This window comes from Diadema antillarum, unplaced genomic scaffold, assembly GCF_040938485.1.
Source record: "Diadema antillarum isolate AM-2024a unplaced genomic scaffold, OU_Dant_1.0 seq00000980_RagTag, whole genome shotgun sequence".
Taxonomy (NCBI): Eukaryota; Metazoa; Echinodermata; class Echinoidea; order Diadematoida; family Diadematidae; genus Diadema; species Diadema antillarum.
The window spans coordinates 638,901-661,151 of record NW_027271820.1 but is presented as its reverse complement, the minus strand read 5'-3'; the positions used below and the strand labels follow the sequence as shown (position 1 = coordinate 661,151).

Below are 22,251 nucleotides of genomic sequence, written 5' to 3'. Positions count from 1 at the left end.
TGCCATGAAAGTACCAGAGACACCATACCAGGTCCTGTAGTGGAACACAGATGAATGCCATAGATGATGACTGGCGGGGGAGGGAACATACCGAATGTTCCACCTGAAGGGTTTGAAATGCTATTGAGGGAGGTTATAAGTCCTGAGACGAAGTCGAGGGACTTATAGCCTCCCGAAATAGCATTTCAAACCCTGAGGGTGGAACGTTTGGGTTCCCGACAACAAAAGTCATCATCTGTTATATTATATGGGTTAGTCAAATACGTCAACGTCTGCAACCACCTGCACAACGCACTCGATCACTCGCGCAGAGCTAAATTCACTGTGCGCGCACGGTCCTGGGCCTTCTGTCATTTGTTACGTGGAAATGTTTTCCCATGGGAGAACATTACAAAAATGTTCTGCCCATGGGCGAACATAACGAATGTGCCTCCATCATGTGACTGTGTTTAGCCAATCACTAACCGGTATTTGACTAACCCATTTAATACTATTTTTTGTTTACATGTATTTTGTGTGGATGTTTGTTATTGGTAAAGATAGACATGAATTGACAAGATGCTGACAAATTTGGTACAGCATTGCACATCTTTTGAGCAGTTTCTGAGTGTAGTGTGCGTTTCCAGTTAAGGCATGCAGGGTGTGTGATAATTACTGATATGAGGTCCATCTTGGTGTTGCTGTGTAACTGATGGTTACGATTTGTATTGATATTGGTGGCCTGTTCATTTTCTCTAGATGGGGAGTATGTACCAGTCTAGGACTATAAGAAAACATGTTTCAAAGTTCGATTATGACTATGCACTCAAAATATGCTAAAAAAACTGGTCACAAAATGCAGTTAAATTTTTTTCCACGCAAAGATATTGACTTTGCTTCTTTGAAAGTGAAAAGTAAATGAAAAATAAATGTACATGTAACCTGGTACATGTACATTCAGTCACTGTGGTTCTATATTGAGAAACTATCTGCATTATGTGGATTAGGTTGTACATGCCTATCATAGTCATGTCGCATTCAAAAATGTTACACTCACAAACTGCATATCGTTGCTGGGGTGACAAGACCTTGTATCTGCAATTTTTGTGACAATGACTTTTTTGGATTAATAGTCAAATGATGGGTTTAGTGATGTCCTGTCCAAATCCCAACTGTCTTACTTCGAAAATGAAGCCACCACGGCATGTCAAAGGAAAGGCTATTCCATTCGCCACAGTGCTTTGGCCACCATGTATTTTGGCTCTCCTGAACATTTGACATTTTGTAGATACGAGGTCTTGTTGCCCCAGCGACAATATATCACATGACATACACTGTATTTCAGAGAGAAGGCAGATTCAAAGTTGTTATTAGAAATTACAATGATCTAAGGTAGAGATCAATATGTGAAGGCCTGTAATGCAGTATACAGTATATCTCAGGAATTCACCAAGTGCCAAGAATGAGAGTGATAGTGTGTGGTATGCTGATGTAGAAAATGCATTCCTAAACCCTGTATCATACACAACAGAACAAGGACTCGTGCACACAAGACTGATATGGTTGTGATGCCTAATTGTTATTAAAAGTCTGTAATTAAGAACATCAAAAGGAGACACATTGGAGGAACTCTGTATCTTGCACTTTATTTTTTTTTTCTTTTATTGGTAGAATTTTAACTATAAAATACATCATAAGTATATCCACATACGAAAATGAAATCAAAATATTTGTGGGTTGAGAGAATACAGCAATATTAACAGAAACACATCAAGAAACTTTTCTTGTTGTTTTTCAATGAATTGAAAGACAACTCATTGAAAAATGAATTTTTAAAGTTTCATTGATGCCATCTGGATGAGAAGACTACAGTTTGTACAAGATTTTGTGACATCTTGCATGGACGATGATGTAAAGAAATATTTTTAAAAGAATTAATTTGATCTACTATATGAATTTCATTCCCATAAAAGAATTTTTGTTTTTAAAATAAGGATTTATACAAGCCTTGGAGGGTGAGCGTCCAGAAGATCTGTTTACAAAATGACATCAGAAGGAATGAATACATCTCCAGTTTAGTCTTCTTTCCAGAAGTCATCTGTCGTAGTCATACAGATCACACAAATTGATTCACTTTTATTGGCAGTCACTGTGCTCAAAGTATCATATCTCTTACAATTATGTATTGCAATAACATTGAAAGATAATAATTCACCTCTTCGAAGCAGCACCTCTTTGATCTCGAGCTCAATATACATGTATTAAATAGGGTTTCAATAAACATGTAATAGGGTTTCAATAAACCCCGATTGTTAACAAAACCAGCAAGATTGGAAAAGGATTCCTGGGTACTGTGAAAATGGACTACATGCATCTAACGGTAAAGGCAAATTATCTATTGATCTTTCAGCTTGAAATAAAATGTTCCTAATGTTTACACATTACAACATGCTCCTTTTCAATGGGGGAAAGGTGCATTAGTATGGTACACAGATATAGACATTAAAGGGGATGGGGATTCATCTAAGAGTACTTGTGTGAAAATTATTTGCTTCAGAACGCTCTCATATTCAAGTAATGTGCAGTTTAATGTCCCGTCACTGTACAGGCATGCTAACCTAAACATTATACTGCACATTACTTGAATATGAGACCATTCTGAAGCAAACAATTTTCACACAACAATAGATATATATATAATGTACTCTTAAATGAATCCCACAAGGATTGGAACAATCATCCCCCAGCATTCCCACTGATTCCCACTGATCAGTTACTAGCCAGATGTGTTTACAACAAATTTTTCCATAATGTTTTAAAACCATCTGATCAGATTACAACTACATGTAGTTGCTCTATTACAATACAATATTTTTTCATAAATAAATCTCTTACTCTCACCATCTTGCATACTCACGCTGAGAAATGGTTCTTTCAAACACTGACACTGACCACATGAATCAATAGCATATCCTGATTTTATATTCTTGTGCTAATCATACAATTTTATATACATGAAGAGTTTCATCACAAAGCGCAACAAGCGCCAAATCCCTGAGTTACCAGTACTCTAACTACACCAAAGCTCTTGAGTAACAACAAAAAAAAATTTCAGTGCAAAGTCAATGGAATTGTGCTACGTATGTTCAATGAGATTTGCTATACATGCTTCGTCAATACAAAAAGTGCATATCGTATCTTTAAAAGCTAACAAACTGTAGGATATCAGTGGTTTTATCAACCAAACTGCAACTGCCTGGCCTAGCATGGCTGCCTACAACAGGCCCAGTGCAGTGGCAGGTTAGGGTTACTTCAAGGATACCCAATTTGTATAATTGGGCCCAGAGCGAGCACACACATTTTAAACACTGAAAGACAAACTGAGTGATAGCACCACCATCACACACTACGACCCAAAAGCCCCTATCAGAGGTTTGACAGATGCTAGTCCAGTTGGACTAGGAGCTATTCTTGCACAGAACAACATGAAGTTGTCGCCTACGCTTGTCGAGTGCTCAGTGATGTTGAATTGTACTATAGTCAGACTGAACGTGAAGCCCTTGCGGTTGTCTAGGCGTGCAAACATTTGAACATTTATCTGCGTGGCGCACCATCATTCGACATCATCACAGACCACAAGCCCCTGGTCACCATTTGGGCGAAGCCATGACCTCCATTGTGCTGTTCGCGCTGAATTGTTTTTGCAATTTCAGCTTCTCATACGTAGGCTAGTATCAGCGCATCAAATGTAGCGGTGATTGTGTGTTAAATGTGTGTGCGGGCGCAATATATGGTAGTGTGATTTTCGGCCTTCCATAATGGGCTAGAAAGATGGCGCACGAACCGACGGTTTGCTGGTTCGTGAGTCTAGCAAAAATGCAGAAAATGTGTAAGATTATCACACGATAATCACAGAATCCCGGATGGAAGTCTTGCATCTGATGGTTCCGCCTTGGGACAGGATCGCAATCGGAATGCGTCCAGAGGGGTTAAGCTTCTAGGCTTGGAAGATCACAAGTCTTTTTACCGTTTCACATACATGTGCACACGCACTTGGGCTTGCGCATAGACAGCAAGGAGGAGAATTGATTAAAGACAAGAGCGCAACGTTCGACTCGTCTGTCGGCGATTCTATTCTTGTTGTGCATGTGTATACGGTTAGCTGACTGGATAGGATCTAGTGCTACCGGTACCTAGAAATCCGAGGCCAGCATAGTAAAAAGACTTATTCTTCGGGCCGAGTAAAAAGACTTATTCTTCGGGCCGAGTAAAAGGACTTAATCGTCAGGCAGAGTGAAGAGAGTTCACATCGCTTACCGTACACAAGGATTCATCATGTCGACGAAAACAGAACCTCGACAACAAGGAGGGGAGTCACCGCAAATGCCGTCGCTGTCCACGCAGGGTGACAGACGTGAGACGGGGAGCATGTCTTCGAGACCGTCTAATGCAAGTAGACATTCGTCAGTGGCCTCTGAGGCTTTATTAGCTCGTGCGAAGGCAGAGGCAAGTAGAGTAAGATTAGAATTTGCTCGAAAGGAAGCAAATCTTGCAAAGCAAAGGGCTGCTCAGGAAGCAGAATGTGTAATGTTAGAGGCAGAAAGAGATGCTGCTGTAGCAGCAGCGCAAGTTTCTGTACTCGAAGCAGGCTTAAATGAAAGCGAAGAGTCTGTAAAAGGTGTTGAATTGAATATTATGCAAAAAGATGTCAATGAACGTGTGGAGGATTATTTGTCCTCACTTGATGTAGATGGTAAGATTCCAGTTGATGGAAATCACATCAACCAGGGGAGTTTAATTCCCTCCCCTAAGTTTGTAAAAGAAAATCAGGAAGGTCAAGTACAAACAAAACGTGGTGTACCTCCTGAAGATGATGTGTATTCATCCCAGTATGTTGGGATGTCAAAGTGTGACAATGAAACAAAGAGTGTTAATCGTAGGGAAGGCACTGCTTTCCCATCTAACTTAGACACTGTAAACGTAGTTTCTGACATACTGTAAACGTGGAAATTTTCGCGGTACATTAATTTTCGCGGATTTCGCGCTACGTTCGGCTAGCGCGAATTCAAAAACGCGCGAATATATCTTCGCAATTTTCCATGCACATTTTGAACGGCCTGAATTGTGTGTGCTTCGTCGATGATACTGCTACGTAGTACAGACATGTTTACACATATAGCAGTATCATCGCACGCACCGCACGCACAGAGCCCAGGCCGATTGGTGTGTTACATCCCCGCGACTACAGTACTAGTACAGTGTACTACAGTACATGTATCAAGTAAAATCAAAGAGGTTAGTTGAGCGCTTGTACTCGACTCGCACTCGCACCGCTTGCTACGTCGCTTATCGTACGCTGGCATCGCTGGATGAAAACGGCGACTGTGTATTAACCCGCTGCGGAGCGCGAATTTAAGAACCCGCGAATATGTTTTCGAGCCGCTCGGCGCGAAAAATTAATCGCGCGAAAATATTGACGTTTACAGTAAGTAATGTATTGCTTAAGAAGGAATTGGTGTCAAGTGGCTTGGTTAAATTCAATGACCGTGCATTCAGTTACAGATCCTGGAAAGCTACGCTCGGATGCGTTATCACAGAGCTCCAGCTAACACCCTCCCAAGAGATGGGTTTGATCATGAAGTGGTTGGGTAAGGAATCTTCCCAACTGGTCTCTGCCATTCATGACATTCATGTTGACCGACCGAATGTCGGGATGAGTAGAATGTGGGAACTCCTTGACAGGAAGTATGGCTCCCTAGAAGTAGTAGAACACGATCTTCAACAGAGGATTGAAGATTTCCCTAGACTTACACATAGGGAGAACGAAAAACTAGAGCAGTTTGGTCATTTGCTCCTGGAGATCGAGTATGCTAAAGAGAATGGGGATTTCCCAGGATTGCTGCATCTGGATTCTGCCAGAGGCTTGCAGCCATTGGTACAGAAGTTGCCGTACAGTCTCCAGGAGAAGTGGGTAATGGAGGGATCCCGGTACAAGGAAAGGCACTGGGTGACTTTCCCTCCTTTCAAGGTGTTCAGTGAGTTTGTTCGCTGTCACGCGAAGATTCGCAATGATCCCAGCTTCATGTTGCCTCGTGACATGAAGCATCAGGAGGTTGCGAAGAAAACGGTCAGTGTCAGGGCTACTGACGTGAAGGAGGTTCGTCCTTTGGCTTCAAAGGAGTTTTGTCCTATCCACAAGAAGCCACATTCGATTGTTGAGTGCAAGGTATTCCTTGCAAAAACGGTACCTGAGAAGAACAATCTTCTCAAACAGTACCAGCTGTGTTTCAGGTGCTGTCTCCCGGGACACGCAGCCCGGGAGTGCAAGGCAAGGGTGAAATGTGAATCATGTGGTAGTCAACGCCACTTAACGATTCTTCACTGGGAAAATAGTAACGAATCTGCGAAGAATACGCAGAAACCTGAAGACTCTCCTAAAGAAAACCCTCGAACCAACATCACAAGTGCATGCTCCAAGATGAAGGGTTCAAAATGCATAGGTTAATCCTGTGCAAAAATTGTTCCAGTACTTGTGAGATCAAGGAGGGATAAGAGCATTGTGGTCAAGACATATGCAGTCATAGATGACCAAAGTAATAAGACCATAGCCACATCTACACTCCTAGATAAGTTCAATGTTGCCTATGATGAGATTAGCTACACTCTACGCACATGCAGTGGAGAAGTGTCTGCTCACGGTAGATGTGCTGACGATTTTGTGGTGGAGGACATCCACGGCACTGTCTGTTTGGAGTTGCCAACAGTCACAGAGTGTTCATATATTCCAGATTTCAAGGATGAGATTCCTACTCCGGAAATAGTTCATGCATACGATCATTTGAGGAGTGTTGAGATCCCACCAGTTGATCGGAATTGCACAGCAAAGTGTTGATAGGCAGGGATGTAGTTGAGGCGCACCATGTCCTAGACCAAAGGATTGGACCAACTGACTCACCATTTGCACAGAAGTTATGCCTTGGCTGGGTTATCATTGGTGATGAGTGCCTTCGAGGGGTCCACCAAAGTGCTGGACAGACAGTGAGGATTTCTACCTTGCGCACTCAGATTCTTTCTACGGGCCGGCCCACATGTCTTGAACCCTGTCCGAACGAGTTCAGGTTGAAACACCTCTTTGACAACGAAGATGACAGTATCAGTCTGTCAATCGAAGAACAACGGTTCGTCCATTTGATGGTAGAGAAGGGAGGTCTGAAAAATGGCAAGTGGACAGCTCCACTACCCTTCAGAGCGAAGGGACCGCCTTCCCAACAATCGTTCACAAGCTTTGAAAACTGCTCAAATCCTCCAGACACATATGCAAAGGGATCCAATCAAGAGAGAACACATGTTGACATTCATGGAAGGGATGATTTCCCAAGGTCGTGCAGAGGTGGCACCACCTCTTAATGTACATGAAGAGTGCTGTTACCTACCACTAGTTGGGGTTTATCATCCCAAAAAGAAAGGCAAAATCAGAGGAGTCCTCGATTCCTCAATGGAGTCCATGGGATACTCTTTGAATAAGGTTCATCATGAGATGAAAGGCTCATCGTGGCTTACCGGTCCTCAGAAGATAGCTACACGGGAAGTAGTGAATCCAGTGTCAGAATTTCCACTTGTAGATCCTGACCTACATGAAGAGATAAAGCAAGAAGCGAACATCCAGGTCACCAAAACCAGTGTGGAACTGCAAGGACTTGTTCCAAGGTTTGAAATGTTGTCAACCTGGAAAAGCCTAGTCAGAGCGTTTCGTCTGCTCATACACATTGCTCACTCATTCAGCTCCAGGAGTGGCAATGGTTGCCATGACTGGCACACATGTAGCAACACAGATGTTGAATCTGTACGTCATGCAGAGATGATGATCGTGAAGGAAGTACAGAAGCAGATCTTTCATGAGGAATATGAATGTCTCAGAGATGGAGTACCTCTACCTTCTAACTCCTCAATACGGGACTTAGCACCCATCCTAAACCAAGATGGTTTGATTTGCGTTGGTGGGAGGTTGAGGAAGTCCTCACTTCCTGTGGTAGTGAAGCACCCGGTATTGATCCGTGGCAAAAGTCACATTGCCAAGCTCCTTGTGATGCACTATCACAATAACGGGCACCCTGGCAGACAGTTGACAGAAGGTTCTCTGCGTGATGCTGGGTTTTGGATTATCGGGGGCAAGAGAGTCATATCTGCCGTTATCCACCGTTATGTGATCTGCCGTAAACTCAGAGGGAAGACTGTGCCCCAATGCATGGCTGACCTCCCTCAAGAGCGTCTGAAGATCGGACCTCCTTTTTCCCAGGTCGGTGTGGATTGCTTCGGACCATGGGAAGTGGTCACCAGGAAGACCAGAGGAGGTGCTGCGAAAAGCAAGGGATGGGGAATGATATTCTCCTGCTTGACCTCCAGAGCTCTTCATATCGAAGTTCTTGAGGAACTGAGCACTTCGTCATGTATCATCTCATCTCATATCCTCTCATCTTCGGTGCTCTTGACTCAGAAACATGGGAGCATTGAAGAGGTGCTTGTCGAGGATTGCAAGCGTAACATGTACACTGCTCAGTGGAAACGTGTCCAAATCCTGGCCGACAGGTTTTGGAAACAGTGGAGACTCCGCTACTTGTAAAGCCTTCAGCAGAGGTGCAAATGGATGAGTACGGAGAGGAATGTCATGAAGGGTGACATAGTCCTGTTGAGAGACAGGGAGGTCAAAAGAAACCAGTGGCCTCTTGGAATCGTTGAGAGTGTTGGTTCTGGAGATGATGGTTTAGTCCGTCAAGTTCAAGTCCGTCTGCCTGCAACTGGAGGAACCTATTGTAGGCCAATCCAGGAGTTAATTTTGTTGGTTGAGGCGGAGTAAACGCCTGTTCATGGTCAGTTTGAAGGCCACTTGTTGACAATTGTTCAGTTTTAGAGTTTACATTTCGCATGTAATGTGTACCATAAGTTATGTGTATTTGTATTCAATCAATAGTGGATGTGTTGTGGACATCCTAGGTAACATTGTAAGTTCTGAAAATTGTAACGTCCATCGCACGTTGGGGGGGAGTGTGCTGTTTGCGCTGAATTGTTTTTGCAATTTCGGCTTCTCATACATAGGCTAGTATCAGCGCATCAAATGTAGCGGTGATTGTGTGTTAAATGTGTGCGCGCGCGCAATATATGGTAGTGTGATTTTCGGCCTTCCATAATGGGCTAGAAAGATGGCGCACGAAACGACGGTTTGCTGGTTCGTGAGTCGCAAAAAATGCAGAAAATGTGTAAGATTATCACACAATAATCACAGAATCCCGGATGGAAGTCTTGCATCTGATGGTTCCGCCTTGGGACAGGATCGCAATCGGAATGCGTCCAGAGGGGTTAAGCTTCTAGGCTTGGAAGATCACAAGTCTTTTTACCTTTTCACATACATGCGCACACGCACTTGGGCTTGCGCATAGACAGCAAGGAGGAGAATTGATTAAAGACAAGAGTGCAACGTTTGACTCGTCTGTCTGCGATTCTATTCTTGTTGTGCATGTGTATACGGTTAGCTGACTGGATAGGATCTAGTGCTACCGGTACCTAGAAATCCGAGGCCAGCATATCAATTGTGCATTGAAAGATGGGGTTTAGGCTTGCAAACCTACAAGTTCGTGATCAAGTATCGCCCAGGCCGCGAGAACCCCGCTGACTACATCTCTCGACATCCGGTCACACATCTCCGAAAGTTGCTATCACAGGATGTCTCTGAGCAGTAGGCCTTTGTCCACTCATAGCTACAACCTCCACACCAAAAGCGATGTCGCTAACTGAGATGTTGCACAAGCAAGAATCTAGCAAAGATCACACACTCATGAAAGCGATAGATCTCGTACAGATGGCCAGATGGCACAAAATCGCAACATCAACAATACAATCCCAATGTCGATACTCGCGAGCTTCAGGAGTACAAAAACAAGAAAGATAAACTGACTTTCCACACAGCTGGTGTATTGCTGCGCGGTACCCTGATCGTCATACCAGCAAATTTACATGATCGCATGGTAGCACTCGCATATGAAGGGCACCAAGGCATGTCCCATACCAAAGCCCTACTGCGGTCCAAAGTATGGTTTCCAGCCTTGGGAGAAAATTGGCATAGACTTGCTGAGTCTGGAAGGAAGAGACTACATGGTGACGGTATGTTACCACTCTAACTTCTGGGAGGGATACAAACCTCACAAAACTACTACGACAGTGGTCATGAACAAGCTCAGGAGCCATTTTGTGAGATAATTATGGTCTTCAAGAATGCCATAGTGAGTAACAATGGTCCACCATTTGCGTCCAGGGAATTTGATGCACTTGTGAAGGAACTGGAAATCAAGCGCTACACGATATTGCCCTATATCAGCAAGGTGAATGGGAAAGCAGAGGCAGCCATGAAAGCAGCTAAGAAAGTTGCTGAAGAGATATCATTCATCAGGGGGAAATGAAAGCCTCACTCTCCTGGATTTGAGAAATACATCAAGTCAAGGTGTGGACTCTAGCCCAGCTCAATGATTTCCTGGATGAAAATGTTACATCAAAACATAAAAACAGAAACAACTTTGTGTTCTGTGTAAAGTTTAAACAAATTAACAAGATAGCATCGCATTTTATATTGCTTTTCAGCGTATGTATGGTGAGTATTCAATAAACAAAATACTACATGCATAGTTTGGGTGTTTTCGACATATCAAAAATATGCTGTATTTGTTCATTTATGATAAAATTTCAATATAATGAATGAAAACTGCCTTTCCTGAGGATTTCTATGTAACAGGAGTCCACTGTCTCATAATAGCTACTTTACTAATAATTTCACCCGAGTCTATGATGTAAAATTCACGATACAAAGTTGTACTCAATGTAAGAGACGGCATCACTGCACAAACTTGGAATGCATAGAAATGACTGGTATTAAAGAAATGCAGGTTTGTCATTATAAGCTACACTCACTAGCAGAGGATAATATGAAATCTTTGAACATCTTATTTGATTGTGAAAAACATTGCCAACTATCATGCTTTGGCCTTTAGCCAGCACATATATGAAAGGCAGTTGATATCAATACTGGCAGAGGAAGATAAAGGTGATATAATCTCAACGATGTGGCATGCGTGACGATGTGGTTGTTGACTACCTTGACTCGCTTGCCTGGAGCAAGGTCCCCAATCTGCTGCACAGCCCTAGCACTGAGGTAGCCTTGTTGGATTCGTGAGCAGCTGATGCATTGTGGGTAGAATTTGTACTCTGGTTGCTTTGGACGTAAGATCTTGACCATAGCTTGTAATTTCCCTCTTCTTTTTGATAACTAAAAATTGGATGAGAAATCAACAATCAGTCTTGTCATGGATTTCATTATTAGACTACCACTAAATGCAGAACCTATCATACAAACAACAATGGTGTACGAATAAGTATATATAAAGCCTGCATTCTCCAGGGTATTTTGTGGAAAGTAGGTGCTAGGATGGGGCATGAAGAATAATGGTTAGCTTGATGGACATTCAGTTGGCCTTGAATGGACTGCTGTAATTATAAAGGGAATAGGGTTATTGGATCAATACAGGGTTACACCAACTTTGAGATGAATGCACTTTGTTAGGAGCTTAAACAGCCAGATCTTATACAAGTTACATGTAGTTTGATTCTGCAAGCCCATGAACACTTTACAAAATTACTCAGTTGGAGATTACAACATGGACAAGAGAATCTAGAAGCAACATTAAGCAGGAGTAGGAGTGTGGGGACCATTAGAAAAAACAAAACAGCAGTGCTCCAAATCTCATTGGCATCACCCCTGTGTATTAAAAATTGAAATGCAACCACATTCACAGAAGTAGACTCAGAGACGCAAGGCCTAAATTAGCATCTAGGACCTCCCTCTTTATGTTTCATTTATTCATTTATCATTTTGGTCGGGGGGGGGGGGGGGGGCAGCAATGGGTGAGAACTGAAAGAGAAGACCTCCAATTTTGTATTGATGCACCAATTGGGGAGTACGGTACTGAAACTTTGTAAACACACTCCAAAAGAGTGGGTGGGGGATTTGATAGCAATTTTTGAAATATCAGACTGTGCTCCCTACAAGATGGGACTTGTATCTTCAATACAAATAAAAGTGATGATACATTTTTATCTCTTTCTGAACTGATACCAAACTGAGCTTGCGGCAGTGTCTATGTACCTTCCTTGCAATATCAATACATTGTATATGGCAAGAACATACAGGAATGTTGTGCTAGCTTGTGTCAATACACTGTATGTCACCATTGTGCATTATTGCAATATAGACCACTTCCAATCATATCCCAAGGTTTCTTTTCAGGTCACATTGCACACCTAATTAGTAGGGCTAATATACCCCTCTCTCTCCTTTTTAGATCCTGTCAGCCAATTATTACCAAACATGGCATGTCGGTGCCCCATCATGTCTTTTACAAGAATGCATGGTCAAAATTGTCAAATTGTCAAATGGTCAAACTATTGTTATTCTCATTTCATCTAATCAATTACGCAACTGATGCAAATTGTTCTCAAAATTTTAAATTTTCACATTTTTGTACCACATCAGGGCAGAAATCACCTTTCTTTTCCTACCCTGTAAATATAAGAAAAGTGATACAGTATTCAGTGTATGTTTTGACAGTATACACGGTAGTTGAAAAGAAGGAAATGCTTATGCAAATTAGAGACAGTTGAAAATTCTTTCATCAGCAATGGCAAAGTTTAAGTTTTCATTTTCATCTTCTTACATGTTTACACACAAAAATCATTGGAAGCCACCATTTTTTTCACTTGATAATCTATATGCAACCACATCAGCGAATTTGGCAAATAAGGTCTTAAAATGTGTGCAACATTTGAAAAAAAGTTTTTAACATTTCATCCATAAGATATTTTGTTTAAAACAAAAACTATCACAAAAAATATCAAGGGGTGTTTCTAGGACAACATTTGAGGGGTAACTAAATACTAACTGCTAAAGGAGGTTGGTGGTCTGCAATGAACATCTTGGTGGTCCATCGTTTCCCACAGGTGTGGCATCCATACTGGCTACCGATGGCTGCTAGTTGAGCCTTCTTCCCAAAGCTGGCATAGTGCTTACTGGCTGGAATACCTTGACGTGCAAAAGCTCCTGCAATAATAAACAAAATTCAACAAAACATTCAAAAACTTTCGAACAACACAAAATATTCAAAATATGGACATTTTTCCCTACAACAAAATTACATCTCCCTAAGACAATTCAATAACTGGTTTCACTGCATATCCAAGCACTACCATACTACATACTACAGGTGTAACAGTGTACTGGTACTCATGTTATAACGAACATGGTTATAACGAAATTCCAGTTACCGGTACAATGAAATAAGAATTAAAGCCGCAACATTATTGGCTCTTTGTTTTTTATTGCTTTATTCTGTTTAATTTTTTTTTTGATGTAACAAAAGAAAAAATGCAAGTCCTGAGGACTTTCTTATAATGGGAGTCTGCTGTATATTGACTTGGATCCAGCTTTTCTGAAACAGTACTTACCATTACCAGTAATCACTTTTGTTCCGTGTTTGAAAACCAATTTGGGGCTTGCATGCCCTGGAAACCACTTGAACAACAGTGTAAACCCTATACATGTAAGTGTCAGTGTATCTAGTGATGATCTGATCCACTGTGCACTGTTACCAAGCTGAGAAATGGCAAATACTTTAAAGATGCGTAGACCCGGTTCTGCAAACTCGTGGAAATGGGTCTAAGAGTAAGTGCTAAAGAGGAGTCAATAGCATACGTGTAGTGTCTGTAGGAAACTTGCACCATCCTTTCACGTATGCATTTGACTAAACCAGTGGGTCTACGTGCCTTTAAATCTATTGACAAATGAATAACATCCAGATATTGCTTTTGATCAATTGTTTATAAATCTTCTTACAAAGATTGATTCAACTTAATATTTCCCTGCTATATGAAGATGTGATTTGTACCTGGTTGTAAAACTGTACTGGGAAGAACCTGGTAGAAATGACCTTTAAAAAGTTTAAACAGTGCTGCAGAACCCAGACCATAGCAGGCAATATCAGCTAAACTCACATCAAGTGTGATTTCATCTCTGTAGTCTGTAGAAAGGAAAAACAATAAATTTTATGATGGAGACGACTTGAAGATTTTATTTGAAGAAAATATTCTTGATACAGGAATGAATATATGAAACAGAACGATAAAATAAATCAAGCAAAATAAAGTTGTCCAGTATGCAAAAAAACAAAAAAAAACAAAAAAAACCCAAAAACTACATATAAATGGCCTCAAAAACAGACATGGACAAAATATAATGCCTCTAGCAATATCAGTACTGGGTGATAAAAATGAACAGGGGTCAGGATTTGGGCATAAGCCCATTTTTATGACCGTCTTGTCATTAAATTGTGATAGAATGACCTCATGTGTTCAGCCCACATTGGCAATGGATACTTTTGTACTCAGACAATGATTATGACATTAATAATCATGTTGATAACAAAATTTAAAAAATTTGATGAAAGTGCATTTACAAGTCATGTTTTACAGTAAGCTAGTGAATGAAAGTATCCAGATGGTGGGTCAACATACAATCTCAAAAAGAGATTGACGCAAACTCATTTTACCATGATGGAATTTGGAATAGCTGCCAAGGACGGTAACGGAAGCCAAGATGCCTGAAACAGCCACTGAACAGAGTCCAAGACCAGGAGCACAGACATGGGAGGCAGTTAGAGAGAGGGGCTTGAATACACCAACCTACAAGTATAAAAGACAAGAGTGATACTGTCAAAATGAATCTGACATTGGTGCGAGTGTAGATTTCAATGAAGTATTAATAGTCTGTTGCAGTGCTGTATACATAACTTTGAGGTAAAAAAAGAGCACTGGGTAAGTATGGCTCCCAACTGTAGGACACCCACATACCAGATATCACATAAAGTATGTTAGTGAATAAGTTTAGCTGTCAGATTTTTTTTTTTCTTTCTTTAAATCCTTTATGGATAACCACTAGAGAGCTGCTAACTCGGGGGAACCAACAGATGTATTTTCAACTTATCTGTGAAGGTTCAGAGAAATATTATTACACTTATATTAATTTGCAATTGTTAAGCAGGCACATTTTATATTGATGCAAAAGTGACTACCACAACACCATGCTGAAAAGATAAATGCACTAGAAAGCTGAGAATCTTCCTTGGAGTTGAAACTTATGAAACATTATTGGTCAGTTTGACTACTATACTACATTTTACTATAGTTTATTACCTGAAGAATGCCAAGGCAAAGAGGAAAGACCATACATCCCATGCCCCAGCTCAGCACTGTGCCATATATCTCTCCTCTGCTACCCTGGTAAATATTTGAACACCAATCTTGTAAGATGGCCCTGATACAGTGTCCCACTTGATCATCGTGAGACCGATGTCGGAGGCAGGATTCTCCAGCTTCTGCATGATGCCTGGTCCACGTCATTGTGCTAAAAACCAGAAAAATAAAGTTATCACATGAAGACAAATCACTCAAGTTCCAAATCCCTTCTATGATACAGTACACCACGGTGATTGAGCTCCTTACTAGAAGTCCTTATCTTCTGTCATACTACTCTCATACCATTTAAATGCTCTTTTCACAGTAAGTAAGATTCCGCAGTACATTTTACTACAAATCTCAGTTATTTCAGCTCCAAATCTATGATTAAACTAGAGATCTCACTAGTTGGGGCCTACAAAAAAAAACTTCTGGGTTCATCAGTCAAGAGGGGAAAATCATTGGTCAAGAGATGGTTTTTCTCATTTCATTAGGCTGTATCATCATGCAGAGTGTAAGTATCTACCACTACCAAATGTAATCAAGTACAGAAGGTTTCAGTTATCTTTGACTAGAAGAGCAGCGTCCTGAAAAGTAGCAACTGCAGCGGTAGTCAGAAAGTGTCAGTTCAGGGGGTGCGTGGAATGGACTTACCATCAGAACATCATCAGATAATGAAGAGAAACAGGCTGAAGCCATCAGACAACAAGGTTTTGCACAAAACTAAAGTTCATAGTATTAAAGGCATTTAATAGTATGCATCATAATCTTCATCAAGTTCATTACCACATTGAGTTGGGAGCATTCAGTAAACAATGACATAGTCCTACTACTACTCATATTTAACTGGTTCTCACACAATCTAGAATAGTGACTGATACATTGTACATGCTTAATACAGCGGTACAGTAACAAGTGCTTGAAGTGGTCTACTGTCTTTGAATTCTGAGAAAACCTGTATTATTAATGTTGACTAAGGAGCACAGAATCTACATATCATTAATATGTAATGCAGCTTGGTGGGCATACTACTGTACGAGCTGAAATTTTCGAGGTGGTTTTATTTTCGCGAATTTCGCGAATCGCCTTTGAACCACGAAAATAACAACAAGCGAAAATAACAATGCGCAAATGTCTAAGTTCAGTTAGACCCTCGCAACCGCGAAATTAACAACACGCGAAAATGTCCTCCAAGTAGCAATTCGCGAAAATTTCAGCTCGTACAGTATCTAATAATGTTTAATGTGATTACACGGCTAGATTCCACACAGGATTCCTGTTGGCGTCGGCTGAGAAGAGCCAAGGAGCTTGCTAGTAATTTCAGTATGTACCTCAAAGTCCTTGTAATCGCTAGGTTTGGTCAAGGATGTTGTTGTAACTTGTGCCTCCTTGGAACTTGCTTGCATGGTTTGGTTGGGTGGGGTCTGTCTCATCGCATCAGTCAATTGAATTGGTGAAGTCATTCACTCATTGATTGGTTGTGTACAAAAAAAAAGTGTCTTTGACATTACATTTTACTGACATTGATTTGATTGTATGGCTCATGTAAGAAATTTTGGATTTTATCGCACTCATACTAAGTCATAGTCTATGATGTTGCCGTAAATACATGTCATTATTTGGAATGTGAAATTTGACTGGTGGAGCACACATGACATGATATGGCTGCATCAAAGAGCTAGAGCTTTTAGTTAGAATCTACTAGTTTTAGTGGGCTGCGCACACTCACAGGAGTCACAGTAGCTATTTAAACACAGTCAGTAACTTGTTAAAGGACAAGTTCACCTTCATAGACATGTGGGTTGAGTGAATGCAGCAATATTAGTAGAACACATCAGTGAGAGTTTGGGCAAAATCGGACAATCCGTTAAAAAGTTATGAATTTTTGAAGTTTCTGCTCAGTCACGGCTGGATGAAAAGACTACTATAGCTTGTGATGTCACATGAGTACAAGTACAACGATATAAAGAAAGAATAAAGAAAATTCAACATATTTCCATTAATTCTCGCATAACAAAAGAACACTCGACTTCTCTCTTTCAGAAGGCAGAGGGAATAATATTACCCTTACTTACTTACTTGGGTATACTTGGGTGTAGAGACTGGAAGCAAAGCTTATTTGTCCCTCGTTACAGTTCTGTCCCGTCTCAGGTAGGGCTCATATTAACATACGTTAGTAGCAAGTCGAAGAAATGTGCACTTTATTTAAAAAGTAAAGTTTTGTGAAATTCTCTTTTTATTTTCCTTATATAGTTGTACGCATGTGACATCATACACTGTAGTAGTCTTCTCTTCCAGCAGTGACTGCGCAGATACTTAAAATATTCGTAACTTTTGAACGGATTGTCCAATTTTTCCTCAAACTTTCACTGATGTGTTCTACTAATATTGCTGCATTCTCTCAATCCTTATGTATATGAAGGTGGACTTGTCCTTTAATGTTAGTGTTCTCTCATACCACCCTGGCCCTGCACTGCATTGAATATACCACACACTACACTACGTCTATTCAAACCATGGACCTTAGGTCCATGATTCAAACCAAGGAGGCGAGCTGCGACCACAGAACTCTTGTAAGAGTTCTGTGGCTGCCACCAGCCCGAACAACGCCGAACGCGAAGCCTGTGATGTGTACAAGGAGCGCCCCGGGGTTTGTACACTACGTCTAAAACAAAGAGTTTTAACTCGGCCAGTAACTGTTACAAACTACAGTGTGGTGGCAGGGCGTAATCTTCGATATCAAAATCAAGCGGAACTTGAAAGAAGAAGACGAGGAAGTAAGGCAATAAGTACCTCCTTGGCAATACTTACCCCCTACCATCTACATCTACTGCTGGTGCAATGTTCGGAGATGATGGCGGATCAATGAGCTACATTCATAGATAATATCGGGAACATCTTTTGAAGTTGCCAGCTTCCGTGGCGTCGTCTGCACTCCACTACTGTATAGGTCGAACAGGTAGGCGTTTGTAAATATGTACCAATAGCGGCAATGTCCTCGACTTACGTACTTCTCTCGCTCGTGCACGCACAAAGGGCAACCGGCCGCGCCGGTCTCTAGCGCTGCGCTGCGTTGACGTGGCCGGTACGGCTGCTCGGTCGGCCGCGATAGTCGACGAGATATTTTGTAAACAAATTTCAAATCTGGAGCACACGCGCATGCGCGGCATATACTAGTAGTTGCTTGTTGGGATGGGGGTGATGATGAGTGATGAGATAATCCTATCTCTACGGATATAATCCCCCTGTATGTGTAATCCCTGAAGCACAACCGTAAAGTGTAATTGTATGCCATTGATTTGATTGTATTTCATGACTTCAAAAACAAACAAACAAACAAACAAACAAAAACATGTGTGTGAGTAAAAATATGTAATCATAGTAGGGCCTATATTAGCTATAAATAGGCCTGTAGGTTTACATATTATGTAAGCCTATTACTTACTTTATTTTTACTTTTCCGGAACGATGGTTTAGGTCAGGGTCTGTAAATCGATCAGGATTGTATCCTCACCTGTTCTTGTTGATCCTTTCAATATACAGTTGATTGTGCTAATTCTCGGGGTCTATAACCATTCACTTATTGTCATGTAAACATGGACGAATTATTTAATCATCACATCTAATTGTTATTCAACATCGTTTATAAGTGTTACTTATGGAATTTGTATGATTGATAGATGATTGGTTCATTTAGGACCTAAATAGGGCCTACTGAATTGCATTGGATTAAATTGATTGAATCAAATCGAATTAGATTGAATTAAATCAAATCAAATCAAATTGAATTGAATTAAGTTAAATTTATTAATCTAATTTAATTCAATTTAGTGTGATTTAACTTGATTTAGATTAAATCAATTAATTAATTTGATTTAATTTAATCTAATTGAAATGAATTGAATTTACTCAAGAAAACATCAATGTTCTTGGAGTTGAAGTATTGAGGTTGAGCTGTGTACATGTACCTCGTGGATAATCCTAGAGCTACTTAGGCCCTACCGTTTTTTTAAATTTTAAATCATTAGACCCTATATACTCAGTAATGATAGGGCCTAGGCTGCACCTTCTCCTTTCCGTAAGAACGCCAGGATTGCAATTATTGTTGGAATAGCAACTTTTTTTTGTAGCAAACAGCAAATCAGGCAGTAACTGCTCCTAGAAGGCTGAACTTGCCCAAGGTTATCTGCATGTACGAGAGCTATAGTTGCTAATACCAGGAGGTAGGCGTACTACCTCCTCCCTCAGGTCCTTTTCTCAAGCCGGGATCGGAGGGGGGCGAGGTGACAGGTGCATCGGGGTGAGCAAACGCTCCCTATTACTCCCCATGGCTGGTGTCACGTTTTGAAAAGTGGGGGCCCACTTCTCCCGAGTTTCATGAGCTAACAAAAAAAAAAAAAAAAAAAAAAAAGGTCCCCCCGCCGGCCATGCATCCTATGTATTCTTATGCATTGTGCAAACAAGTGGGGCCCCGAGCCCTCCCCCTGTGGTCCACCCGTTCAGTCCTACACAGTGAAGACACCCTCAAGGCCGATCAAAAGGTGAGACATTCACATTGTCCCTAGATATTAATTTTCATAATTCTGTAATAGTAGACATTTATAGAGCGCCTTTTCCACTGGATACAAAGCGCTATGACATGTCATCCCTGATCGCCATAGGAGATAAAATATATACAAAATACCAGGCAGCGACAGTTCAAGTCCAGTGCACATATAGGGACATTAAAATAAATAAGTCTTCAAGTTTTGTTTGAAATGAGCAAGTGTTGGTGATGATTTGAGAAGAGGAGGGAACTTATTCCACAGCCTAGGAGCAGACGAAGAGAAAGCTGCATCGCCAGCTAGTTTTTTGTTTTGTTTTGTTTTTTACTTGAGAATTGTGTAAATACTCCACCAGAAGTGGGGGCTAATTAACCTTGACACCCCTATCAAAAAAAAAAAAAAAAAAATCGGGCCACAGTGATCAAGGTCCAATTTCTTGACCTACACCTCGCCCCTCCCCCTTGCATAAAACAACAATGTGGGCCTACTTCTAAAACCAAATGAAGAAGTTCGCATATTGCACTGATCTCTGTACGAACGGTATACAATGGAATGCACTTAGTAGTTGAGTTACTGTACGTAGGCCCCCTCCCCCTCCCTCCCCCCCCCCCCCCCCCCTCCCCCACCCCTCAAAATGTGATGCGGGGATTTCCCTTCCCCTCGTCCACGAAATGGTTGATAATCGATAGCTTCGTTTCTGGATAATCGATTACTAGTATATACGCGTTGTACGCACATGTGTTACACGAGCGCAGATGTATCAGTATACTGTAGTAATGCATTGTAGCTAGCCTGCAGTACATTACGCAAGACCTCATGTTATTGCAGTGCAGTGGCATCAGTGCAGTGGGGAAGTGATAACGTAGGATTCTACACCCTATGTTTGTGTCTTGATTTCATCCGGTTGAGACTGTCAGATTTGGTAAGAAGCTCAGGTTATGAATTTTCGATAACTGTACGGAATTTCACGAAAATTGATGAATAGATTGGCCATGTAGTACCGTGTGGCTCCACGGCCTCGCACCCCTTTCTCCTCTCGCTATTAAAAAACTAAAAGGGGTTTATCAGTATCATGGCCACAGTGCATTTAAACGTGTTCTTGCCCACAGAACAAAATTTTATCTGTGTCTTTCTTGGATGAAGATCTAGGCCTACATGTTCCCATGAGTGTGCATGACATGTATGATCATTTCGTTTGAATATCCGCAGCAACTGTTTCAGCAAAAGAGTCATCCAATCATACCATGGAACAGTCTGCCCTCATCACTTGTTTATACATCCACTAGTATAGATTCTTTCAAACATGGTTTGGACACGTTCTGGTCAGACAAACGTTTTGAAATTGTCTGACATCCACGCCCACGCTCGATATAGACTGTCTGTTACACGTGCTACCAAGCGCTGACGACCGGGAGACCCGACAGGATTTACCTACATTCCCGTACAGATGATGATGATGATGTCTGATGATGATGATGATATGAGTCCAGATTTACCTTTAGTCTTTACCGGTGCAATGTAATTTCCAAGAACACCTGAAGACACTGGAGTGCCTGCTCATATCAGTGAGGTGGAATTGTTCCCACCTCCCTGCTCCAGAGACTCCAACCCCAAGCACCTTCTCATCTGGAGATTCTCCCGCCTAAAACCCCTAGCAAACGGGAGACTCCAACTTGATGTGCACGAAGCGCGAAGTTCCTTGCGGGTGGGGTCCAGGACCGGGTCTAGGGTTCTGGAATAGATGCTCTCTCATGCTATCTAAGGCTTATCTTTCAACATACAATGGCAATAAGCAAGAAATCATTTCAAGCGGGAGACACAGAGCCAGGGCAGGAGAACTTCAATTTCAAGCGGGAGAACGGGAGATTTTGCAATAATGGGCTTTCGGCGGGAGATCTCCTGTCGAAAGCGGGAGAGTTGGAGTCTCTGCTGCTCATACATGTATGTATGTCGTCATGGTCGTAAAGGTCTAACTGTTAGATCTAACTATTCTAGTCATACTACGTATATACTAATACTAGATTAGTAAAACTATACTATAGCTCTAGCCGCTAGTCGACACGCGACAGTCGCGACAGAAGAAGAAGAACTATTCCTTCTACCCATGATTAGCCTAGATTTGGAATTCATGGATCTAGTAGACCCTCTACCTACTAAATACTGCAATAACAGCTCCATCACTACTACAGTTGACCAACAAAAGATCGGTCTGTATCTAGTCGGGGATATGTTCTGGGAGACTGCTATGGATGGGAGCTGTAAAAGTTTTTTAAAAAATGATAAAAACTCCTTTGGACAGACAGATTTTTCTGTCTACTCCAACAGTCCCCATAATTTCCAGTAAATTGCCCTGCTTGCCATCAATAGGCTGCAACCTCTTACAGCGTACAAAAGGCTTATA

The 22,251-nt window shown here is 41.4% G+C and overlaps 1 protein-coding gene across 1 annotated transcript; it reads right to left on the bottom strand.

Annotated features, from left to right (window-relative positions):
- Positions 1-11,011: 11,011 nt before the first annotated feature.
- LOC139742120 (uncharacterized) lies at positions 11,012-18,236 on the bottom strand. Its single transcript, XM_071652690.1, has 6 exons — positions 18,118-18,236; positions 15,265-15,475; positions 14,613-14,754; positions 13,962-14,084; positions 12,960-13,117; positions 11,012-11,290 (listed from the first exon to the last, which is right to left on the bottom strand). Exons 2-6 carry the CDS (start codon positions 15,469-15,471, stop codon positions 11,012-11,014), a joined length of 909 nt encoding a protein of 302 aa, XP_071508791.1. The 5' UTR covers positions 15,472-15,475; positions 18,118-18,236.
- Between the last annotated feature and the right edge of the window lie 4,015 nt (positions 18,237-22,251).

What these genes read in the sequence shown, in the direction of transcription:
- LOC139742120 (XM_071652690.1), bottom strand. Translation starts at nt 15,471, where the DNA reads ATGACGTGGACCAGGCATCATGCAGAAGCTGGAGAATCCTGCCTCCGA. An exon ending in ATTCCATCATGGTAAAATGA is followed by an intron (nt 14,085 to 14,612) that starts GTTTGCGTCAAT and finishes CAGACTACAGAG; the next exon opens with ATGAAATCACACTTGATGTG. An exon ending in CAGTACAGTTTTACAACCAG is followed by an intron (nt 13,118 to 13,961) that starts GTACAAATCACA and finishes TTATTATTGCAG; the next exon opens with GAGCTTTTGCACGTCAAGGT.